The following is a 21,845-nucleotide window of genomic DNA, read 5'->3' as shown; positions in this document are numbered from 1 at the left end:
TTTACTCATTCTCCTACAGGCTTTAGATGTCAGTGGCATGGGTGGCCAGTCTGAGTCAGCCCCACACTTCAAGTCCCAAATACACCAGCTGGTGGGGAGAAATGAAGAACTGAGGCAGGAGCTAAAATCAGCTCGTGAGGAGGCAACCGACAGCTTGAGTCAGCTTGCCAGAGCCAAAGAAAAGGTAGATTAATATGATTTAAGTTAATTACACAAATTAATAATGTGGTGGACTGGCAGCTTTATTTGGCCATATTTCTGTCTTCGGCAAGAAAACAAAGCGGTATGATTTCTCAACTTTCTCAAAGCCAAGCATGTATTAAACTCTAGTTATGGAAGCCCAAATCCCAGTGGTAATGGTTGCGTGTTTCTTCTCCAAATCAAAAAAAATTATTTTCTTATGTAAAAGTTTGTAACCACTGAAATATAAAGATTTATGAAGATAGCTGCATGCCTGGCATGGGCTCCATGGCGGAGAGTCATTAACATGTCTAGAAGATATTTTTTTCCTTTTTTTTTGGCCTGGTCAGTCGCCTGTTTTTGATATCTGCTACTTCTGTTTCATATAATGAGAGAAACGAGGTAAACAAACTTCTGTCTCAACTGTTCAGCATGCATTCAGTTTCAATTTTCAAAATGATAAAACTTTCTTACAAATAACACTTAACAAAAGCCACATTATCCAGAACACAGACAGTAACAATTTTGTTTAAAATGGGGAAGCCTCCTTTACAGAACTCCTCTGCCATTTCTCCAGTTTTATTTTCAAATAAGATTTTCTCTTTTTGTTGATTATTCTTTTTCATTATTTATTCCTTTGTCTGATAATTTTTTTCACAAGTAGTGTAGTGTTATTTTAATCATCTATGTATTACTGCCTTTAGTCTCAATAATGTTTTGTTACCTTATGTTTGTGGTACATTACAATGGCCTCCTCACATTCAGTAATCAAGCAATCCATGCCGTATTGTCCCAAACTGTGCTAAATAATACTTTGAATCTAGAGACAAATGCAGGAACTTTTTGATAAACAACACAACGTTTAATAGCCAGGTTTTGCTTGTGATTTTTTTTAAATTATCTGTGCCTGTTAGATATGCCAACTTGAAAGTGAGTTGGAGTTGCTCAGGAAGTCTGGCAGTAATGGAGTCGTCCTCAGACCTCTGACCCTTCCCGAGGGCCTGGAGCCCAGCAGCACTGAAGTCATCAGTTCCCTGAATGAGTACGCCGTTCGACTCCTTCAGGTTAGTGTCGCTGTCTTCCAATAATAAGTTTGGGAAGAACTATAAACTAATTGTTTCAAGTAAAATCTAAATAAATTGATCATAATTATTTAGGAGCTCAAAAACAAGGAGGAAAAAATGCAGAAACTTGCAGGTGCTCTGGAAGAATACAAGGAGAAATTTTCTGTTATTAGCCATCAACAGGGACTTCTCTACAAAGAGTACCTGAGGTGGGTTATCATGAAAGGTTTTGCGCATTGTGGGTGATTTATTTACATGTAAGAATCTCAAATATTTTCCTGTGTTTTTCTCAGTGAGAAGGCAAAGTGGCAGAAGGAGAAGGAGACATTCACAGAGATGAAGAACAGGCTGGACAAACAAAAGCAGGTGGATGACGTTAAAATCAAAGAGTTCAGTGTAAGTCAGCTTTAAAAGGTTAATAATACTTAAATGCTACAAATGGTAAATGGCCTGTATTTATATAGCGCTTTACTAGTCCCTAAGGACCCCAAAGCGCTTTACATATCCAGTCATCCACCCATTCACGCACACATTCACACACTGGTGATGGCAAGCTACAATGTAGCCACAGCCACCCTGGGGCGCACTGACAGAGGCGAGGCTGCCGGACACTGGCGCCACCGGGCCCTCTGACCACCACCAGTAGGCAACGGGTGAAGTGTCTTGCCCAAGGACACAACAACCGAGACTGTCCAAGCCGGGGCTCGAACCGGCAACCTTCCGATTACAAGGCGAACTCCCAACTCTTGAGCCACGATCGCCCCCCACAAGATGCACTGTGTTTATTTTGCAAACACTTTCAATGTGGCTCTCATTCACTCACATAGACATATGGTTTATGATGATTCACTGTTAAAGGCTGATAACATGGAACTAAATGTGTCTCAGACAAATTACTGGAATATTTTCCTTTAACTCAATAAACATAAAATGCACATTAGGGGAACAGACAACTTGTTCTGGTGTGTAGTGTGCAATATCAGCAAGTCGACCAGCAGCTCTTAAGTGATTAAATAACTATGTTTTGACATTTTTACAAATTTGAGATGTACAAATATAAAATATCAGGGTAGAATTTTGCTGTGCTTCTTTTTCCTTCTGGTGTCAGTTTTATTAAGAGCAATTATTCACCTTATCTATCAGGATCTGCTGGACACACTTCAGAAGGATCCAGAGGACATCAGAAGACAGCTGAGTGAAGCAATTCGTAAGCTGACAGTGCTCAAAGTTAATGAGAAGAAACTGGCGCGACGCTACACAACCCTGCTGGAACAAGAACAGCACCTCCGCAAGGAAAACGGCAAGCTGAGAGATGAGAGCAGCCAGATGCAGGTTTCGGTCACTCAGAGGATAGGTTACCTTCAGAGATACAAGGTACCAAGAAGCTAAATCCCACCAAAAGCCTTGGGGGGGAAACCGATTCTTATCTATTGTCTTTTATCGCAACTAGGTGAGACTATATAAAACATTTTACATAAAAGTTTCTCACTCAAAGTTTTCTTTAAATAACAGAAAATAATTTATGAAATATTGTGAACATTTCTATCAGAGAGAGTGTAGCAAAAAGTTGTGTTTTTAGCACTACTGTATGTTCATTCAGCACCTTTCTAACGTCATTGCCTTTTATTTGGTCTTTAGGAAATGGCTGCATATAAAATAGCAGCACTACAGAAAGCTTTGGATGATAGTGTGCCCTCATCAGACCTGGAGAAGGCTAACAAACAGTACACAGAGCTAACAGTCAAATACAGAAACATGCTACAGAGAGACAGCCACCTCATACAAAGAACCACCAACTTAGAACATTTGGAGGTATTAAAAAAAACATTTCCTGACCAGGTTTGTCCCACATCTCATGTTGTGTTCTTGACTAATGATAACACTTTATTAATCTTTTTTTCTTTTCCTCTCAGAGTGAGAATGAGTCTCTCCGAGAACAAATCTCTGCCATGAATAAAGAACTGGAGATCACGAAGGAGAAACTTAATACTTTAGAGCAAAGATGGGAGAACATCCCTTCAACAGGTAAACTAAGGATATTGATCATTACAAACAGTTTTGTTTGTAACAAAATTCATCATATAATGATGTGAGTGTTGGCCACAAGTACAACATTAAAAACTGATTCCCACCTTCAACAAAAACAATGGTGGGTGGGGTGGGTAGAAGAATCAAGAATCACATCTGAACTGCATATCTGAAATAAATTGGTCTGAAAGAATTTTGGTTCAACCTCAGTTTTTATAAATTTGATCCTATTTTTGTCCATAAAGAGGTTTAAGGGAACATCTTGTAGTTCAATATAAATATTTTGAAGTTAGAATAAAAGATGTTCCAGCATTCTTGGATTCACAACAAGGTATCACAGTCTATGAAGGCTTTTACAAGCTGAAGTTTCCGCCATGAAAACATTTACTGGGCTGTGGTAAAACCGCTGGAATAAACCAAGGGCACAGGCTTCCCACAGGGCCAAAAATTACAGTTATTTATGTCTACTGCTTTCTTCCTGAGCTTTTATCTACTGTATTGTCCTGCATGCAGTGTTGTAAGACAGCTTGAATACATTTAGTGCTCATTGGATCTGAGCCATAGCTAGTGGGGTCATTGCATTCCTGTCTCAACAATGAGGAGGTTGGGTAAAATTCATCATATAATGATGTGAGTGTTGGCCCGGCTGCAACTGCCACTAAAAACTGACTCCCACCTTCAACATAAACAGTGTAGGGGTGGGTAAATTGTATAACAATCACATTTTTGAATTTCATATCTGAAAGCAAATTGGTATGAAACAATGCTCGTAGACAGTTGTGTATCATTTTTGCTGGATAACTGCTTGAAGTTTTGCAAATCCTCAGTTCACCCCACAGTTTGTCAAAGAGATTTATGTCAGGGCTTTGTGCAGGCCATTCAATAACATTCACTTTGGTCTTCTGGACATAGTTCTTGACCATGTTTTGGGTGTTTGTCATGCTAGAAGACAAAACGATGACCTAGACCCAGTTTTGCTGCTGCTTAAAGTTTTTCTCCAGATTCTTCACGTATCCTTCCTTCTTCCTGATTCCTTCCACCTTGACGAGATTCCCAGTTCCAGGCGTACTGAAACATCTTAACAGCATAATACTCTCACCACCATGTTTTACTGTGGTATTCTTTAGGTTGTATGCTTCTCCATTCTTTTTCCAAACTATGTTTTAACGGTCTGTTTTTAATCTCATCTGATGAGCGTCAAGTACACAGAATCTTTCTCCAGGTTGCCTATAGCATGCTTCAACATTCAATTCATTCCTGTGCATGGTTCTAGTGATTGTCTTCTTTGACACTACAATTCCTAACTCTTTCTAACTCATTCACTAGTGTCTTGGCAGTTCTTTTGAATCTTCAGGCACATTTCTCATTAGTTTTCTTTCCAGAGTCTTTGAAATCTTTCACTTTGTACCTCTGCCAGGGTCACTCTGCACCGTGTGGCTCTTCCTTGAATTTCAGTTTCAATTTTCAGTTTTATTTGTCATATGCAAGTTAGTACAGGGTCAACATTGCAATGAAATGTGTTTGACGAGCAGCAGTCACTCAGCAGCATGAATTTCTTGATAATAGTTATCGTTCCAGTTCTTAACACTCGTAAACGCTCAAGTTTAAAGTGGTTGTTTTTGTTTTGGGAGTGTTGTTTTTTGCACGTGCCTAGTCAAAACCTTCCTGAGGTTTTTCTGCCTGGAAGATAACCCTCAGTTTTAACGTGGTTTTACATGCTTTGAGCACTACAAAGTCACAGCAGTCAGTTTTTCAAATAACTAATAATATTTGACCTTGGTCATTTTTGTTTGTTCTGAAATCATTCTGTTATCGTGTGCCAACAGAAGTAACTTGTGCTTTCTAAATAAAATTAGTATGATAAGAATTTCTATGTCGAAGATTGATTGCTCTGTTAAAAAACGCACTCAGGAAATTTTTGGCTAATAATTTTGTCCTTATCTGTATACAATGCCACAGTTTAACGTCATTTAAGTAAATTTTGCATATAATCTTTATATTTGTATTTAATATATTGTGTGTGTTAAATTATCATTCCACACTGTTTATTATTTTATTATCAGGAGAAGAAAATGAGATGGATAAGGCAGAAAAGGCATCACTCAACAATGAGATGATATCTGCTGCAAGACGAATCACCACTTTAGAGATGAAGGAGCTGAATGAGAGGCAGAGAGCTGAGCATGCCCACAAAATGTATGAGCACGTGAAGAACTCACTTAAGCAGGTGGAGGAGCGCAATGTGGAACTGGAATCCAAGTTTGTGGAAGTATGAGACCAAGGAAATAGACAGATATGTTTTTCTGTGGCACATGAAATGTGTTGTTTTCCCAGCCATCACCATGACCATCTTTTAACATATCTAAAAGGCTATTTGGTTTACCTGACACATAATGTTACAGTGAGAGAAGTGAATTCATTTTGATTGGACTGGATTTGCATTTTTATGCTATCCAGAACCTGCTCAAAAAGAATTTTTTATTTCATTATCTTAACATTTTAGTTCACAACCTTTGCGATATATCTCGCTTGTCAGTCTCTATCAGGTTGTGGGTGTTCAAAAAAGAATTTATATGACTCTTATCAAGAAGTCTTACTTCTGTTTCTCTTTAGTTGACTAAGATGAATGTGGAGGCCCAAAGGCTTGAGCGGGAGCTGAGAGATGAGCTGGCAAGCAGCGTGAGCAAAGCTGCGAGCGATGCAGACAGAGCCAAGATTGCAGAGCTGGAGAAGGCAGAGGCTGAGCTTCGCAATGAGGTTTCTAAGTGCGTCTGACAGCGACTATGCCTTAGATTGATTTTTGTTTTTGTTTTGTTTTTTGCTCTCTATTGTGTGCTCTAAGTTTTGATAAGCACTGCAATCACAATCATCCCGTGTGTGTGTGGAGGGGGAGGGGGGTGGATTTATAGAAGCATAGGTTTTGAGGTCACAGCATTGTATTCAAGATCAAGCATCAGGATCCTATCAAAGATAAGCTTGTCCTTGTCAGGGGGGGTTCAAAATATTACAAGCAAGTTTGATTTTTATGATTGTTTAGTATTGATTGATACCACTACCACCATTTATCCATTCATCAATAATTAAAGACAATGATCACAGTGTTTCACTATAAAATACCAGATCATTAACAAAAATTAAAAAACACCTAAACTAATACGCAGCTGTAATGTTGGTATTTAAAGGGATTCATTATTTTATTTTAAAAACAAAACATAAAACATGTTATGTTGCAATTTCTATGCTTTTTTCCCTTTGGCAGGCTTCAGGAGGTCTCTGATGTGGCTGTGACACAGGTGTCTGCTCTACAGGCCAAACAAAAAAGCAACGAAAAAGAAGTGGAAACTTTGAGGAGGCAAATATTGGACTACCAGGTAACTTGGTTTTGCTTTCAGCTTCTTTACTTGAGTTTACGTTGTTTAACCTGATGACTGTGTTGATAAAAGAACTTTCTCAAGCAGGTCCTTTACTGCACTTTCTGTTTGTTGCCATTTGACAGTGAGAGATACTTTGAAATCAATCATTGCAACTTTTTATGGTGATTTGTATAGATTTTCAGATCTTTGCTTTCAACAAAAAAGTGGAACAAATGTCAGTGGTTTGTTAAATTCTCACATGTCTGCGAGACAAAAATCAAAGAGAAATCATGCTTTGTTTTTCACTCAGTCGCAGTCAGACGAGAAGGCCCTCATTGCAAAGCTTCACCAGCACATTGTGGCTCTGCAGCTCAGTGAGTCAGATGCTTTGGGAAAACTTGAGGCTGCCACCAATCACATCCAGCAGTTGGAGGCCTACAAGCTGCGAGCTGAGCAGCGGCTCGATGCAAGTGAGCGTACTCTGTTTCTCGCTCGCCAAGAGGGCAGAAACCGCTCGAAGCACCTACGGCAGACTATCCAGTCGCTCCGTAGGCAGTTTGCAGGTGCGTTGCCACTTCCTCAGCAGGAAAAGTTCTCTTTGACCATGCTGAGCCTCCAGGAGGACCGAGCAAAAGCTCAAGAGGAGAAAAAGAGGGCAGAGCAGGAGAGCAAGAGAGTGGAGGGAAGGGCAGAGGAGCTGGAATTAAAGCTGCAAGGGCTGGAAGAGCTCGTCTCAACCCTAAAGGATGTGAAAGGGGCCCAGAAGGTTAGTGGGGAGTAATATTCTTGAGATCACATCTTGTCTTGTTTTGACAGTTGCCAAAAACCACACTGTCTATGACTTAAACCAGGTCACTGAGTGGCACAAAAAGATGGAGGAAACTCGCCTGCAGGAGCTCAGGAAAGGCAGGGAGCTGGTGGTCCAGAAGGAGGAGATAAAATATCTCTGGAACCTTGTAAAGGAACAGGAACAAACCATCCACTCACTGGAAGAGGATATTGTTCAGCAAAAGACTGTGAGCGAAAAATTTATTCTTACACACACCCAAATTTGCTCATTTCTCAATCACTATAAAATTCAAATTTTATTTGTCACATACACAGTCATACACAGTATGATATGCAGTGAAATGCTTACACAACTGCTCGTGACATAAAGAAAAAAAAAAGGCTATGAATAAGATAGGAAATAAATATGAAAATTAAAAAGGGTAAATTTAACTAGGAAGGAATAAAATATATAAATTAAAGTTGAAAATAAAATAACTGTACAACAAAATACACAATACACAAATACACAATATAGAAATATATAAGAATGTATGAAGAAATATATATATATATATATATATATATATATATATATATATATATATATACACACACACAATAACAGCAGCTGTACAGTATTAAGTGGAAATGAAGAAATATAATGTCCAGTGTTGTGCAATCCACACATGAGAGTTACACAGAAATTGAAATGATTGTGGGCTGATTAAACTGCAATGAGTGGAGATTTTTTGTGAATACATATTTAGGAAACTTATTAATGAGGTTTTAGGTGCATAAGCGCTTTGGGGTAATGCAGTAATATCTTCTCATTACTGTATAAAGCTTCACGAAGAATGCCAGCTTGCATGGGATCAGCGAGAGGTGGAGATGGAGCGTCAGCTGGACTATTATGAGAAGCATCAGGATGAAATTCTGAGCAATGCAGAAAAGGTAAACCATTGTTTAACTAATTAAAAAAAAAAGAAAACACTGAAAACAAAACCAGCTGGATTTCCAGCTTTTTCCATTTTTAATCCTCAACTGTAAAAGGCTGATGGACCGGGCATGGTGGACATCCATCATGCGAGAATGAGGCAAAGTGATATAGAACAAGTTCATGCGTTTCCTTAAAGTCTCAGATGAATATTGGTGATCTTGACCTCATGGTGAGAGGTCAAGTTATCTTAAAATCTTGTGTACATGATAACTTGAAAGATGTCACCTAAGATTTTCGAATTGATACCATAAGTGTATCTACTAGGAGGCTGAGGGGCAGCACTGGCAGTCCAGTTTTTGATTATTTAATGTGCAATTTTACATGTAATTAGTTTCTTTAACATGCTATTGCAAAGGTAATTACTCTATTTTTGTCTGTTGTAAGCTTGATGAAGGTAAAGGATGGCTACCAGACCCAAGTCTACCTCTTGCTCGTCAGTTAGAGTTTACCTTGGGAAAAATCAGAGAGCATGTCCGCACCATTTTGGAGACACAGGCCACGTGCAGAAGTTTGGACAAGGCACAGTATTTTGTCCCTGTTCACATACTCAGCAGTCCCTATAAGTATATAGCAATATTATTTTTTATTTATTATTGTTTTAATTTGTTCATTTGTACATATGCAGAAATTGAAAGAGAGGGAAGCAGCTCTGTGGAAGGCAGAACAGAACATCGTGTCAAGGGATAAAGTAATCAACGAGCTGCGTCTGCGGCTCCCAGCTGCTGCCGACAGAGAACGGCTGCTAGCCGACCTTGCCAAACATGAAGAGGGGCAGTCAGACAGACAGTCTGCCCTCAAGCTGGCTCACCAGACCATCAAAGACCTGCAGGATCGACTTGACAAAAAAGAGGATATAATAAAGAAATACCAGAACCAGCTGGCTCAAGCTAGACAGGTACAGTGATATAAGATGAAATATTGGCTGTGCAGTGATTTTAAGCACAGCAAGTCTCTGATGTTGATTTCTTTTCTATGGGCTGAGGAGAATCATTAGCAAGTCAGTAAGATTTTATTAGTGATTAATTGCAGTGTTATAGAATCTTCAACAGGTGAAAAAATTAAAATCGCAGATCTTAAACAGGGTAAATATCACTGGTTAACTCTATACATGAAGTATTTCAGTTATTTACTTCATTTAAGGCACCATCACAACAGTTTAAACATGTTTTCTTTTTTAACCATTTATTTGTTTAATTGTCCTCAATGGTGTTGATACCAGGACCAAGAGGAACTGATAAAGAGACATCAGGAGGAGATGAAGATGTTGCATGAGAAGCTGGACTTGCACACAGACACCTCGCTGGATCGCTTCAGACAGACAGCGATGGTACTGGTGCCCTTGTTTCAGAACTTTTTTGTTCTGTTTTTGTAGATTTTGATCTTTGATGTAAGGCTCACAAGAACGTTAGACCACTGCAGACCAGATAAGGCATTCAGATTCATTTCTTGAAGTGTATTTCCACAAATAACTGGATGTATTTCACACCAATTTTCCCAGCGTAACAAAAGATAATCAACAAAGGATGTGCTGTATTTGTATAAAGAAAGACCAGCAGAGAAAAACATGTCTCTAAGAGTCTTTGAGCTTATAAGGCTTCTGTTTAATTCTCTCTCTGTCCAGGAGTTGATGAAAAAGCCCACCTTAAGGGTACCAACCTCCAAACACGTGGAGCGTCTGGCTGAGCTAGAGCAAACAGTGGCCGAGCAAGACATTTCACTTTGCTCTCTCACTGAGAAGCTGAAAGTGACCACTGCTGAGCTGGAGCGACTGAAAGCTACCATGGAAACAGAGGCTAAGAGACACGCTGGCGAGACGTCAAAGTGATTATCACTTTTAGTTGGTTTTTTTGTTTTTTTTTAATGTGTGTTTATTTCAGTTTTTTAACCCAGTGTTTGCGACTAAAAGTTATATTAAAGCAGCATCGGAATGCTTAATGTTTCCTTAATGTAGTCTGTAAAGTAAATATTTAAGTACTTCATGGATGTAGCTACTCATATTGGTTGCCCATTTGTTAGGGAAGTCCCACGTGAAGGCATGTACATTTTTGCTTTTATTATCTTGGTTCACTGCACATTCAAATAATAGCACCTTGTGCAAGCAGAGCCTGTTTTATCCTTCTTAATTACTTTAATGAGAAACATAATTTATAAAATAAATATCCTACTGTATTCAGTATGGCTTAAATCTATCAATCAAGACCATAAATGCAACAGGAAAGAGTTTACTGGAGTCATTTATCCAGGAAGTTGAAGGATGTTTTAGACTTCTGTGCAATCAGACTTTTTCTGCAGCCAGAAGAACCACTTGCTGGTGGCCCTTCCAAAGAAACAGCTGTAAGACAATTTCTACATTAGCTTCACTATACAGGCATAACATTACAAGCACAGATTAATTCTTCTACATGGCACCTTTTAGTGGGTGATATATATTAGGAAGGAAGTGAACATTTTGTCTGTAAAGTTGATCTGTTAGAAGCAGGAAAAATTGGCAAGCATAAGGATTTGAGTTGTGATGGCTAGACGACTGGGTCAGAGTAAAACTGCAGCACTTGTAGGGTGTTCCCAGACTGCAGTGGTCTTGTATTTGCTTTGTATCTATAAAGGAAGTGGTCCAAAAAAAGAACAGCGGTGAACCAGCAACAGGGTCATGGACGCTAAGGTTCACTGATGCACGTGGGGAGTGAAGGCTGGCCCGTGTGGTCCAACAGACCAGCTACTGTAGCTCACAAGGAGCACAACAACAAGTTTGAGGTGTTGACATGGCCTCTAAATTCCCCAGTTCTCATCTGTGGGATGTGCTGGACAAACAAGTCAGATCCATGGAGGCCTAATAGGACTTAAATGATCTGTTGCTAACATCCCAGTGCTAGATACAACAGCACACCTTCAGGGCTCTAGCGGAGTCCATGCCTCAAAAGGGTCAGGGCTGTTTAAGCAGCAAAAAGGGTGACCACCAGTGCTGTGGACATGGGTTCATTTTAATGGATTCATTCATAACTATCCAAGAAAATGAGCATTGCCAGAAGTGTGTACCCATACTTAACCAAAACATTCAATTTACTGAAGAAGGACAGCATCAGTGTTGTGACTGAAAGGGTTTGGCTGGCTTAGTGCATATGTAAGAGTTTCTCTTTCAGAGAGCAACATGTTGGAAGGAGGGTGCTTGAATTAATGATGTAAATTTGATTTGCACTACACAGTTTAATGGAAATTGCAACAAATTTAATGCTAAAAAAACATGTTATACTGTGTCTGATGTGGTTGTGATAGATGCGTCTACACTCTATCAGAGTGATGGCTCAAAGCAGTGACCATGCCAGTGTCTTGTAACACATTGAGTCCTCATTCTGCCTGTTTAAAACTGAGCCTCACATATTTCTGCCCCTCAGTCATGCTGGTATTTTGATGGAAGAGTGCAGAACTTAATTCTGTTACTGAGTTACTTTTTATAGTGAGCTGTTGTGTCTGCAGTGCTTTAGATGTTCAGTCACATTTTGACACAATAAAAATGTCTCGTGCTGAGTGTGTCTCGTGCACGCACATGATAAAGTAGTTTGAAACACTGCTCTCCTCTGGGTACATCGAGTCAAATTAATACAGTGGACAGCTGTCCACACAAGAACTTCTAACAAAAGAGTAGTAAGAGCAGGTTTCCTGAATGTATGTGCTGTGTGGAATTGGAAGCCAAAAAATACATTAACGATAGTCTAAGGGGCTTTTGGGAAAAAAGCATCTGGGCTTCTTTAAGTTAACGTTTCCAAGTTAAGTTTAAGTTTAAACTTAAAGATGTCCAGACGCTTTTCTTTCCAAGCTCCTTAGACTATGATGACCTGACTGACTGAGAACCTTCACAGACACACATTAACAATACATTTCTTAAACAGAGGTGGTGAGATGCACAAATTATTGCGTAAATGATATCACTACGGCATTCTTCAAAGCAGTCATATGCTTTAGTGAAATGAGTAACTCACAGTTGTGAACAGATATAAGCACAGCCTTAATCTTGCGTGGGCCTCTTCAATAATGCAGCTGCAGTTAAGACTCGTGAGGTGATGATGCAAATATCTGGAGGCTGTGGTGGTATTGAATAGTACCGTGTTATATTTTATAAGTATTTAAGCTATGGGTGCGTCCACACAAAGATGCAACTTTTCTAGACTTTTGTTCTCAAAAGGCCTTTAACACTACAAGCTTTAGCCATTTGCTCACATGTTCATACAGCTCTTATTGTAGACATATGACATTTTCCTTATCACACTCACATACCAATAGAAGCTTTGTTTTGGGATTCAGAATATTGCCCAAGGACACTTTGAAAATGCACACTGGATTAGCCAAGGATCGAACAACAGACCTTCTGATTAATGGGCAACCCAGTTTGTGACGTTTGATTCGACATGCTATCTGTAGAAATTAAAAAGAATATCTATGCTTGTGTCAAACTCTGACTTATCAACATTAGGTATTTCAATATTATTTAAACTCACTGAGTTAGAAGATTTAAAAGAGTAGAGATTTTTTTCAGGTTTAAGGATATGAAGTGTGAGACTACGCCCTAGAACTGGCATTAGACCCTGTTAACCCTTGATATGCTGCTATGTTGCTTTTCACACAGTTGATGCAATGGCTGAGATCATTATAAGCCTGGGATCAGAGCTGCATTAGTGCCTGACAGATTCTTTCCTTAGTTTACAAAGCATCATTCCACAGCTCCTTTGTCCTGATCTTGCAGACTAAAATACTAACGCCTACACAGTTATATCACTGGCGTTACTTCATATCAAAATGGCAAGTTTTACTGACCACCTTAAAGTACTTTAGAGTAGAAGCCACATTTAACAACAAAGTCTGTAACTGTGGGCACTTTGTCTGTCTCTTATACATGGGAAATTTAGAATCACCAGTTAATCTAACATGCATGTGTTTGAAGTGTGGAAGGAAGCTGGATTACTCAGAGGAAACCCAAACCAGTCACCAGGAGAACATCCAAAAACAGAGAGGCCCCACTTGTGGTTCAAACCAGTAATTTTCTAACTTTATGGCTGTAAAGTAACAATGCTAACTACTGCCCAGAGGGGAAAAAAATGTTGCTTTCAATAGTCCAATATTTTTTTTTTAAACTCATAACTAAATCCCTTTTAATGCCACAGACACATGTTGATCACATTTTTTTAAGTCATTATTCTCAAACTGAGGCAAAGTAATCCCAAAGGTATCCAAAGCTAACAGATTTCTTGTCTTAAAACTGATATGGGGGATTTGTTGCAGGTTGGAGGAATACCATGTCAGCCAGGTGAAAGCTCTGACTGCGGAGAATGAGGATCAGAGGAGCCAGATGGCCCAGATGGAGAAGGAGATGAATGATCTTCGAGCTGAACTGGAGGCCCAGAAGGAGGCTAATGTCCGCTCCCCCAGTAACACCATGAAAAATCTAATGGAACAACAGAAGGCACAGCTCACCCAGAAAGAGAAACAGCTAAAGGTTGTTGTTTTTTTTCCCCCCCAGTTTTTCTTTGAAAGTTGTGCACACATGTAAAGTGGTTGGCACTCAGTTTCAGCGTACTGAGAAAATGCTTTCCACTCATAGTTGGTATTTTCCCTGCGTACCGTAATTCCTGCCTACTCCAAATTTGTGAAATAAATCTTGACTGTCTTCTCTCTGCACTGGCGGTGTGATGGAGTGGAAGCCTCACCTGAATATTTAGAGTTCACCCAGCATAATGTTTTTGTGACTAAATGATTTGGATATCTGTTACGGCTGCAGAAAGTCTTTTAAATGATACATTTATAATTACACCACACACATTGTAAAGTCAGATGTTTTTGTTTGTGTCAATTTTGCAGTTTGCTTACCAAAATGATGTGTATGGTAGAGGGCAAATAATCTGTTAATGGATGATGATGCATTGCGTATGCTTTAAAGGCTCTCAGTAAGGTTCTGTTGAACCTGCGTGCGGAGATGACGTCTGCTGCAGAACAGCAAGTTATAGCAAGTGCTGCACAGAAAGAGGAAAGTCTGAATGTCCAGATGCTGATTGACAGACAAACCAAAGACCTTAAGGTAAGAGCCCACAGTCATCAGAATGTAATCATTTCTGTTTTGGTTTGTTTTCTGTTTTGTGTGGGGTGTCCGTGTGTTTGTGTATGTTGTATTTCATCAGCTGTTGAGCTAGTTATTCAACACCACAAAATATGATTTATTGTTGGTTCTATACTTGCCAAAAACCTGCTTCTAGTTTGTAATGTTTTACAATGTTGTTCTGAGAAGAGTTGGTACGCTGTTTAAAAGTGAAAAACAAAAACCCAGAATGCAGGGATATGTAATTTATTTCAACACCATATTAAAATGAAAATAGTACAAAGACCATAAATCAAGTACTACTAAGACTTTTTTATTGTTCCTAGAAAATTAAATGCTCACTTTGAATATCAGTCCAGAAAGTTACAAAAGGAAGAAGTTAAATTGGCCACAACAGATGGTAAAACAAACAATGAAATGAGCTTTCTGGAGATGTTGTTTGAGGCTGTGTTTCAGAAGTAAAAAAGGAAAGATTTTTTGTCAAGCATGGTAAATAATATTAGAAAAGTTTGAGAATCTGGAGAAATCTTAAGAAACTGGTTATTAAAAGAGTTTCTGCAATCTTCTGGCCTCTCAGGTGGAAACAAGAAACAATTAGAGAATGCAAACGTCTGCCAAGACAGCTCACTCTCTGGGCAGAATTTACTTTTGAGGGAATAATTTTTAAAAGTAAGTTTAGTAGTGTAGTATAGATCAGACAGGGCAGCATGACAGATGTTTACTTTGATTATTTAGAATCTCCATATATCGTTCTTATATGCCTTTATGTTGTCAATGCCGATAATGGAACCAAGAAACATAGTTTTAAATAGCTCTATATAACATTTTCAGTTTGACTTACAGATAATTTGGTTGACGTTGACGGAGAGGTCAAATGTGCCATATTTTAAATATTTATATGATGCTTTTATTTATTGACAATAAACACCACATTTGTAAGATTCACAGTTTTATTGTGTTATAAGGCTTTTTTGTCAATATTTGACCAATAAATCATTAAGTTGACCTTGAACACTTTGGTGGGTGTAAGGCAAATTTTAATGGATTGTTAACATTACCCCACTCTACACCCCTACATAGCCATTGTGTTTACCAACAAACAGAATAACATGCTACCAAAAATATATCCTCCTAGATGGAAGTAATCACAGCATGGCTCATGAACACTTTTGAAAACCAGTGTTAATGATCAAAGTTTGTTTCTGCATCCGCAAATTAGACTCAAAGCAATACTATGCAAAGAAAGATATACTATATTACCAAAAGTATTCACTCACCCATCCAGATCATTGAATTTAGGTGTTCCAATCACTTTCACGGCCACAGGTGTATAACATCAAGCATCTAGGCATGCAAACTTGTGGCCTTCAGATTAGCAAAGAGCAGCATGCACCTTCATGGAACTTGTTTCATCAGATGCAGCGATGTAACGCATGCTGCAACTGGACTCTAGAGCAGTGGAGACGTGTTATCTGGACTGATAAATCACATTTCTCCTTCTGGCAATCTGATGGACAATGATCATTTCTGTATTTTTTTATTTACCTTAACCAAAAATGTATTACTAGTTTATATTGGTGAAGAGAAAGAGTATCACTTTAATACTTTTAATATTCTAAAGGTTCATAAGATTAGATTTAAAAAAAAGGAAAAGATATTTATAAATTATGTTTATAAACAACATCCTAGACTGCCTTCATGTTCTCTGAGCCTGAGCTCATTGAAGATGGACTGGGAAAGAGAGGAAACTGTCCCGTACTGTCACGGTTCTGGGTCAGTTTTGACCCAGCATTTTGAGTTTCTCATGTTTTGGTTTAATTTTGTATTTTGTATTGACTCTTGTGCATTGTTGATTATTATTAGTATTCTATGTTTTAGTTTATGTTTGTTAGGGGATTAGTTCTTAGGTTCTGCGTCTAGTCTCCGTCTTTGTGTGGTGGTTTCTTGTTTCCTGTTTTATTGTGAAGGTTTGTCTCATGTCAGTGTGTCTAGTTTTGCTCCCCCTGTCTCGTTAGCCCTAATCTCTCCTAGCTGTGCTCCCCTTCTGTGTCTCATGCCCTCGATATCCCAGTGTGTATTTAAGCCCTGCGTTTTCCCTGCTCTGTGTCGGGTCATTGACGTCCACTTCCTCCCTGTGCTGTGTTTGAAATTCATTCATGTTCTTGGTTCTGTTCCTGTGTGTTATCTTGTTTTAGGTTCCAGTCTAGTGTCTAGTTTCGTGTTCACCATTTATTGGTCGTGTTTGAGTAATGTTTATTTCTCTGATGAGTCACCCCAGTGAATAAACTGCACTTTAAGTTAACTTCTTGGTTTTGAGTCCTGCATTTGGGCCCTCTATCCTACCTGCATCACAGCACACTACGACTGCTCCGTGACATGTACCCTGACCAATCAAACGGATTCTGGAAATAATTGGATGCCAAGTATTCTGGCCATTTTAGGGAAACAAAGCCAAAGAGATTCTGCGTGTATTACAACAGCATCTCTTTCCGGTCTTTACTTTCCAGACCTGTAACCCATCACCAACATTTAGTATCGTATGAAACATTATCAAGCAAATATGGAAAAACAATTTGCTTTTAGAACTACAATAACCAGATACCAGACAGTGGAAACTATGTCCCTGCTCCAACCTTTTTTAAACATGTTGGTCTTAAAAAAACCAAAAAAAACTGTCAATTTCATATTTAATATTTGGTCCTGGTTGTATTTTTATATGGTATAGATTTGTAGATGATCTCAAAATCATTGCATTCTGATTTGATTGCATTTTTTATCATTCACTCAGTTTTAGGAGCCAGGCTTATACAGTCACAACCTGATGCTTTTGAAGAGGAACTAACCAAAGATCAAATTGGTGAACAAGCTGCTTGCACTGGGCTTATTGCATAAACAGCATGTTTGACATCTGGCTAGCCTCAACCAACCCTTCCTCCCATCATTAATTACCATTAACGTCCTCATGGGAGGCTCAGTGTGATTTATAAAGGTAGTAGATAGAAAAAAGTTATCATGATTTAGTTCAACTGATTAAGGGGGAAAAAATTTAGATGATCTAAACGTTATTCATAATCGTATTTGTTTAGGGAAATGCAGCCGTTTTTCCATACTGGTCGTTATTTACACTTAAAGAACATTGTGTGTGATTGACACAGTATTTGTGGTATTAAAGTAAACTTCACCCAGCACAACACTATGAAACCTTTATGTGTTTTAATTGATTTGAGGAAAAATGTTGCTCTATAGAACAAAACAAAATGCTGATTTTGGCCACAAAATCAAGAGAATGGAAATAATATCAGACTTTTTGAATCGGAAAAGATTTAAAATTTCTTTTTCTTTCCCCAAAGGTGCGAATGCAAGAACTCAGTGAAGAACTTCAAGCTGCAAAGGAGTCTGCCAAATCAGCCAGAGGCCGCGAGAGCTCCTTGAAAGAGGAAGTGGACAGGCTGAACCAAGACATCCAGAAAGCTCAGAAAACCCAAAGGCGTCTGCAAGCTGAGAAGGAGGCGCAAGAACAAGAAATCGAGGAACTCAAGCAGCAAATCAAAAGGCTCACCAGTGCTCTTCAAGTTAGTGCCTCCAGAAAGTGCGAAATCACAAACCACATCAGGTTGCTTTGAGCCGCTACTTGTTGTTGTTAGAATCTAAGCTATGTGTTACATTGAAACCTCATGCTGATGTGCGACCACATGCTTTCGTTTAGGCGTCATATTCAGACCTTGCAGGTGATAAAACACGAGATAAGAGACATCCAAACCCTGTCGTGCTTATCTGTGGCAAAAACTGAAGCATTCATCAAGAATGGAATCTCACATGTCACAAAGCTCGTATGTCAGAACTGATTTAATTCTTTAGATATTCTCGTGGATCAGTACCATGTAGGAGTTTTTTGTAAGTTAAGTTTCAGGTTTATCTCAGGACTTGGGCTATAATTTATATTAACCAAAACTCCCCACCGTGACCCTAACCTAAACAGAAACGTTTCCATCTCCATTTATGTACCTGTCTGAGAAAAGGTGCTTTCGTGTTTGTTTTTAGAGCCAACGAGAAGCAGATGGAAAGCGACCAACTATTGAGAATCTGCAGAAGAAGATCTGGAGACTGGAGTCTGACTTGGAGAAAAGAGCTGAAATAAAACATGTCAAAGACGATCACGGAAAGGTATGAACATCAATTCAGTCGGCATCAAATATTTTGGGCCCTGTTTTCAAGGTGGTGCAGTGACCGGTGCCAAATAGTACAGCGATATTTTGCTCTTTTCCTGGCTATACACATCCTGAAAAAGAGGCACATATTAGAGAAGAGTCACTTGAAACTGAGTCAGTATAGTCGTTGTGGTTTTTCTTTCTTTTTTAGTGCAAAATAACATCAGTTTGCAACCAGCCCTGTTATTTTATCAATAAGCAGAACAAGATATTTGGAAGAAAGCATTTGTTTGTAAGGGTTGCACTGATCTCTGAAGAAACTTCGACCAAATCTGCTGCCCAAAGTTGCCGTTTGTCATTTGAAAACCTTCCCTTGCGAATGTGTTTAATCTCAGTGGCTCCCCGATGGCCTTTTGGGACACGACTGAAAAGGACTGTTGTTTTCTGCAGCCTTTTAATATATTATTAATATTAATATGGTGTACATGTAGTGATTTAATGCATGTTGGACAGACTAAAGAAGAAATTGTGCGATGGGAGGAGGGCAAGAAATGGCAGGCCAAGATGGGGAAGGTCAAAAATTCACTGAAGGAGAAGGAACGAGAGAATGAATCCCTCTCAAAACAGCTCAGCACTCTTAAAGACCTCTATGCCAGGTTAGTTTGGACATCACACACAAACAGGCTTTGCTGACCTACTTCTCTTCGTGTTTTCTGTCTAAAACCCAGAGGCACTTGTGTGGATGTAGAAGACGTTAATGTGTCAGTGGAACTGTCACTTAATTCATTTTATTTGCTTCTTGTGTCTTTTTGCGTTTATAGGCTGGAACAAGAGAAGAGTGCACTGCAGAAAAAGCTGAAGGCTCGAGGGGTCACTGCTGATCAGGTGGTGGGCGTGCGATCCACTGAGATGGAGAAGGAGATGGAGGAGCTGAAGAAGAGGAATTCAGACCTGGAGACAGAGATTCTCACTATAAAGTATCTGTCAGGCTGTTCAAATGTCCTAACGTGTAGATTGCATTAATGCGGGCATGTTTATAGTTTTCTAGGCTTCGTCTTCGTCTCTTTCTCTTCTTGATGGAGAGGAGGCCGTTCTTGGAACATGATAACTTTACGAAACAATAAAAGAATCTGAATCACATACACAAAATTCAATATTATCTGTAGTGTGCCGTTAAATTACATTTACACAAAAGAGGCAGTACACATGAACTAATTGGAGAATTAAAACACACAATGAATTCTTTTAGTAATAAATACGCAGTAATAAACATAATAATATCATAAAACTAATTACAAACATACACTGTAAAGATTGACCAAAACACCAGTGGATTAGTTATGAAAAAACATGCTTACACTAATCATATTCAGATTTCAAGACTATGCAGCTGGATGTCGTAAAGTTAACCACAAATACACTCTTTTAATTAAGAAATATCCAGGATTAATATGGCAAACCTAAATCAAGTTCATGTGTGCATGGATACATAAAGATGATGCCACTCGAGCACTGATGTCCTTGCTTTTGCCTGTACAACTATACGTTTCAGTGCTTGTAAACTGTTGGTAATTGTAGATTCTGTCTGATAGAGCAGCTTTACATAGTCCAAACCGAGGCTTTTGTTTTCTTACTCGATGTACAGACAGCAACAGGCTTTACCGCGTGACGGTGCCATTGAGGATATGATGCTGAGAAACCGCTTCCTGGAGGAGAGACTCCGTTCCTTAGAGAGCCAGGTTATCAAAGAATCTCCATCAAGACCTTCTGTAAGTATTTATTTGACTCTGAGATCAACAAATAAGATAATGTAAGAATTTCATCAAGCGAAAGGGCAGCTTCCAACTTTGAAATATGGAAATTTGTTGGTTTTACTCATTTTATGTCATTTTAAATTCATTATTCTTAACTTTGCGTTTGTTGGCCACACAGAACATGGGATTTAATGTTAAGGCCATTATTTTGTCAATTAATTTCTTTGGTTGCTATTCATAAGGGCATGGGTGTACAAGTAAACATCTGTTTATATGTTATTGTCATTGGCAGCTCTAATTGGAAGATTTTTTTACTCTTATTTATGAGTATGGACCTTAAGCAGAAGCCGAGGTTTGCCTGTTACTTTTCAGAAATAACATAATGAAAGGGGGTTTGTTAAAATTAATTTCATTTCTGCATTCACCCTTTTTTACGTCCAGTTTTCTTAATACACGTCTTTCATTTAACTGTGTTTGTCCACGAAGGGAAAAAGCATCTCTTCTCAGACTCTAAGAGAGATTCGTTCTGCTACTTTTGATGTGGACAATGGGTCATGTGAAGAGCATGTAGGTTCCTGTCCTGTCGAATCCTGCAGAAGCCTTCTTAGCACTGAAACTGCTGAAGATACCTTTGACCAACAGAGGGAGCCAAAGCAGCATTGGGTGAACAGAGAAACCCAGACCAGCTGTGCAGAAGCAGATGATGTTCACAGTAAACAAGCGCAACCAAGCTCTGAAGCTCCAGGCTATCTCGAACCAGATGTGACCAGAGAAGTAGATCTTAGAACTGATAATGCTGAAGATGATGAGAAACAAAGCGAAGGTGACAATTTAGAAGGCACAGAAGAAATTCATTGTGGCTCTAAAGTTCATACACCTGAAGACAAGGAAGAAGAACAGGCCACAAAGGCAAGCGAGCCTGATGAACTGTCAGGAAGACCGGGATCGGTTATATCACCTCCTCCAGCAGAGGCAGTTACAGATGATGAAATGAGTGAAGCGCCAAATAAAGAGGCTGTTGGCGACCAAGACTATCAAAATACAGATGATAATGATTATGATGTGGGAATCGCATCAGAGAAGTCACAGCAGGTGGACGAATGGGTTACACAGAAACATGAAACAACAAAGAATGCAACTGTGGAAAATCCATTACATGAAGATGAGGACCCCAGCTCTATTCATACCAAACACTTCATCAGGAACAAGATGGATCATGAAGTACAAAAACGTGAAGGCAAATCTGTGAGCTGTCGAAAGGTATCTGAAGGCTTCTGTAGTCACCCTGCTAGAGTGGTAATGCTGTGATAGCATTAGACATGGAAGAGCAAAGATTAGGCCATGGCTTGCTTTTTAGTGTGCAGTTGTTTCTTTCCCTCACACCGTCGATCATGGACTCGATGTTCCCAGTGGTTTCTGCACTCCCTTTGCAATATTTTGTTTCAGTTTAATTTGATAACCTTTATTT

The 21,845-nt window shown here is 39.0% G+C and overlaps 1 protein-coding gene across 8 annotated transcripts in view; it reads left to right on the top strand.

Annotated features, from left to right (window-relative positions):
- The window catches only part of cep290 (centrosomal protein 290), a 40,597-nt gene that overhangs the window by 13,704 nt on the left and 5,048 nt on the right, over positions 1-21,845 (top strand). For 6 of the 8 annotated variants that reach the window (XR_013099402.1, XM_076886131.1, XM_014409096.3 and 3 more), the window contains 25 exons: positions 20-184; positions 1,095-1,244; positions 1,338-1,453; positions 1,538-1,640; positions 2,388-2,618; positions 2,883-3,056; positions 3,158-3,269; positions 5,336-5,541; positions 5,886-6,037; positions 6,532-6,643; positions 6,936-7,391; positions 7,477-7,641; positions 8,240-8,347; positions 8,778-8,912; positions 9,019-9,288; positions 9,613-9,720; positions 10,015-10,214; positions 13,665-13,878; positions 14,320-14,457; positions 17,826-18,047; positions 18,517-18,639; positions 19,137-19,279; positions 19,445-19,600; positions 20,269-20,392; positions 20,864-21,637. Coding sequence is in view for 7 of the 8 variants with exons in the window: in XM_076886131.1 (XP_076742246.1) it covers positions 20-184; positions 1,095-1,244; positions 1,338-1,453; positions 1,538-1,640; positions 2,388-2,618; positions 2,883-3,056; positions 3,158-3,269; positions 5,336-5,541; positions 5,886-6,037; positions 6,532-6,643; positions 6,936-7,391; positions 7,477-7,641; positions 8,240-8,347; positions 8,778-8,912; positions 9,019-9,288; positions 9,613-9,720; positions 10,015-10,214; positions 13,665-13,878; positions 14,320-14,457; positions 17,826-18,047; positions 18,517-18,639; positions 19,137-19,279; positions 19,445-19,600; positions 20,269-20,392; positions 20,864-21,637 (4,857 nt within the window). In the remaining variant the exon portion in view is untranslated. The remainder of the gene's footprint in view (positions 1-19; positions 185-1,094; positions 1,245-1,337; positions 1,454-1,537; positions 1,641-2,387; positions 2,619-2,882; positions 3,057-3,157; positions 3,270-5,335; positions 5,542-5,885; positions 6,038-6,531; positions 6,644-6,935; positions 7,392-7,476; positions 7,642-8,239; positions 8,348-8,777; positions 8,913-9,018; positions 9,289-9,612; positions 9,721-10,014; positions 10,215-13,664; positions 13,879-14,319; positions 14,458-17,825; positions 18,048-18,516; positions 18,640-19,136; positions 19,280-19,444; positions 19,601-20,268; positions 20,393-20,863; positions 21,638-21,845) is intronic. The other 2 variants (XM_014409097.3, XM_076886133.1) reach the window with 1 other exon arrangement.

The sequence above is a fragment of the Maylandia zebra genome, linkage group LG7 (assembly GCF_041146795.1).
Source record: "Maylandia zebra isolate NMK-2024a linkage group LG7, Mzebra_GT3a, whole genome shotgun sequence".
Classification (NCBI taxonomy): domain Eukaryota; kingdom Metazoa; phylum Chordata; class Actinopteri; order Cichliformes; family Cichlidae; genus Maylandia; species Maylandia zebra.
The sequence above is the reverse complement of the archived record's forward strand: the minus strand, read 5'-3'. Positions and strand labels throughout refer to the sequence as shown.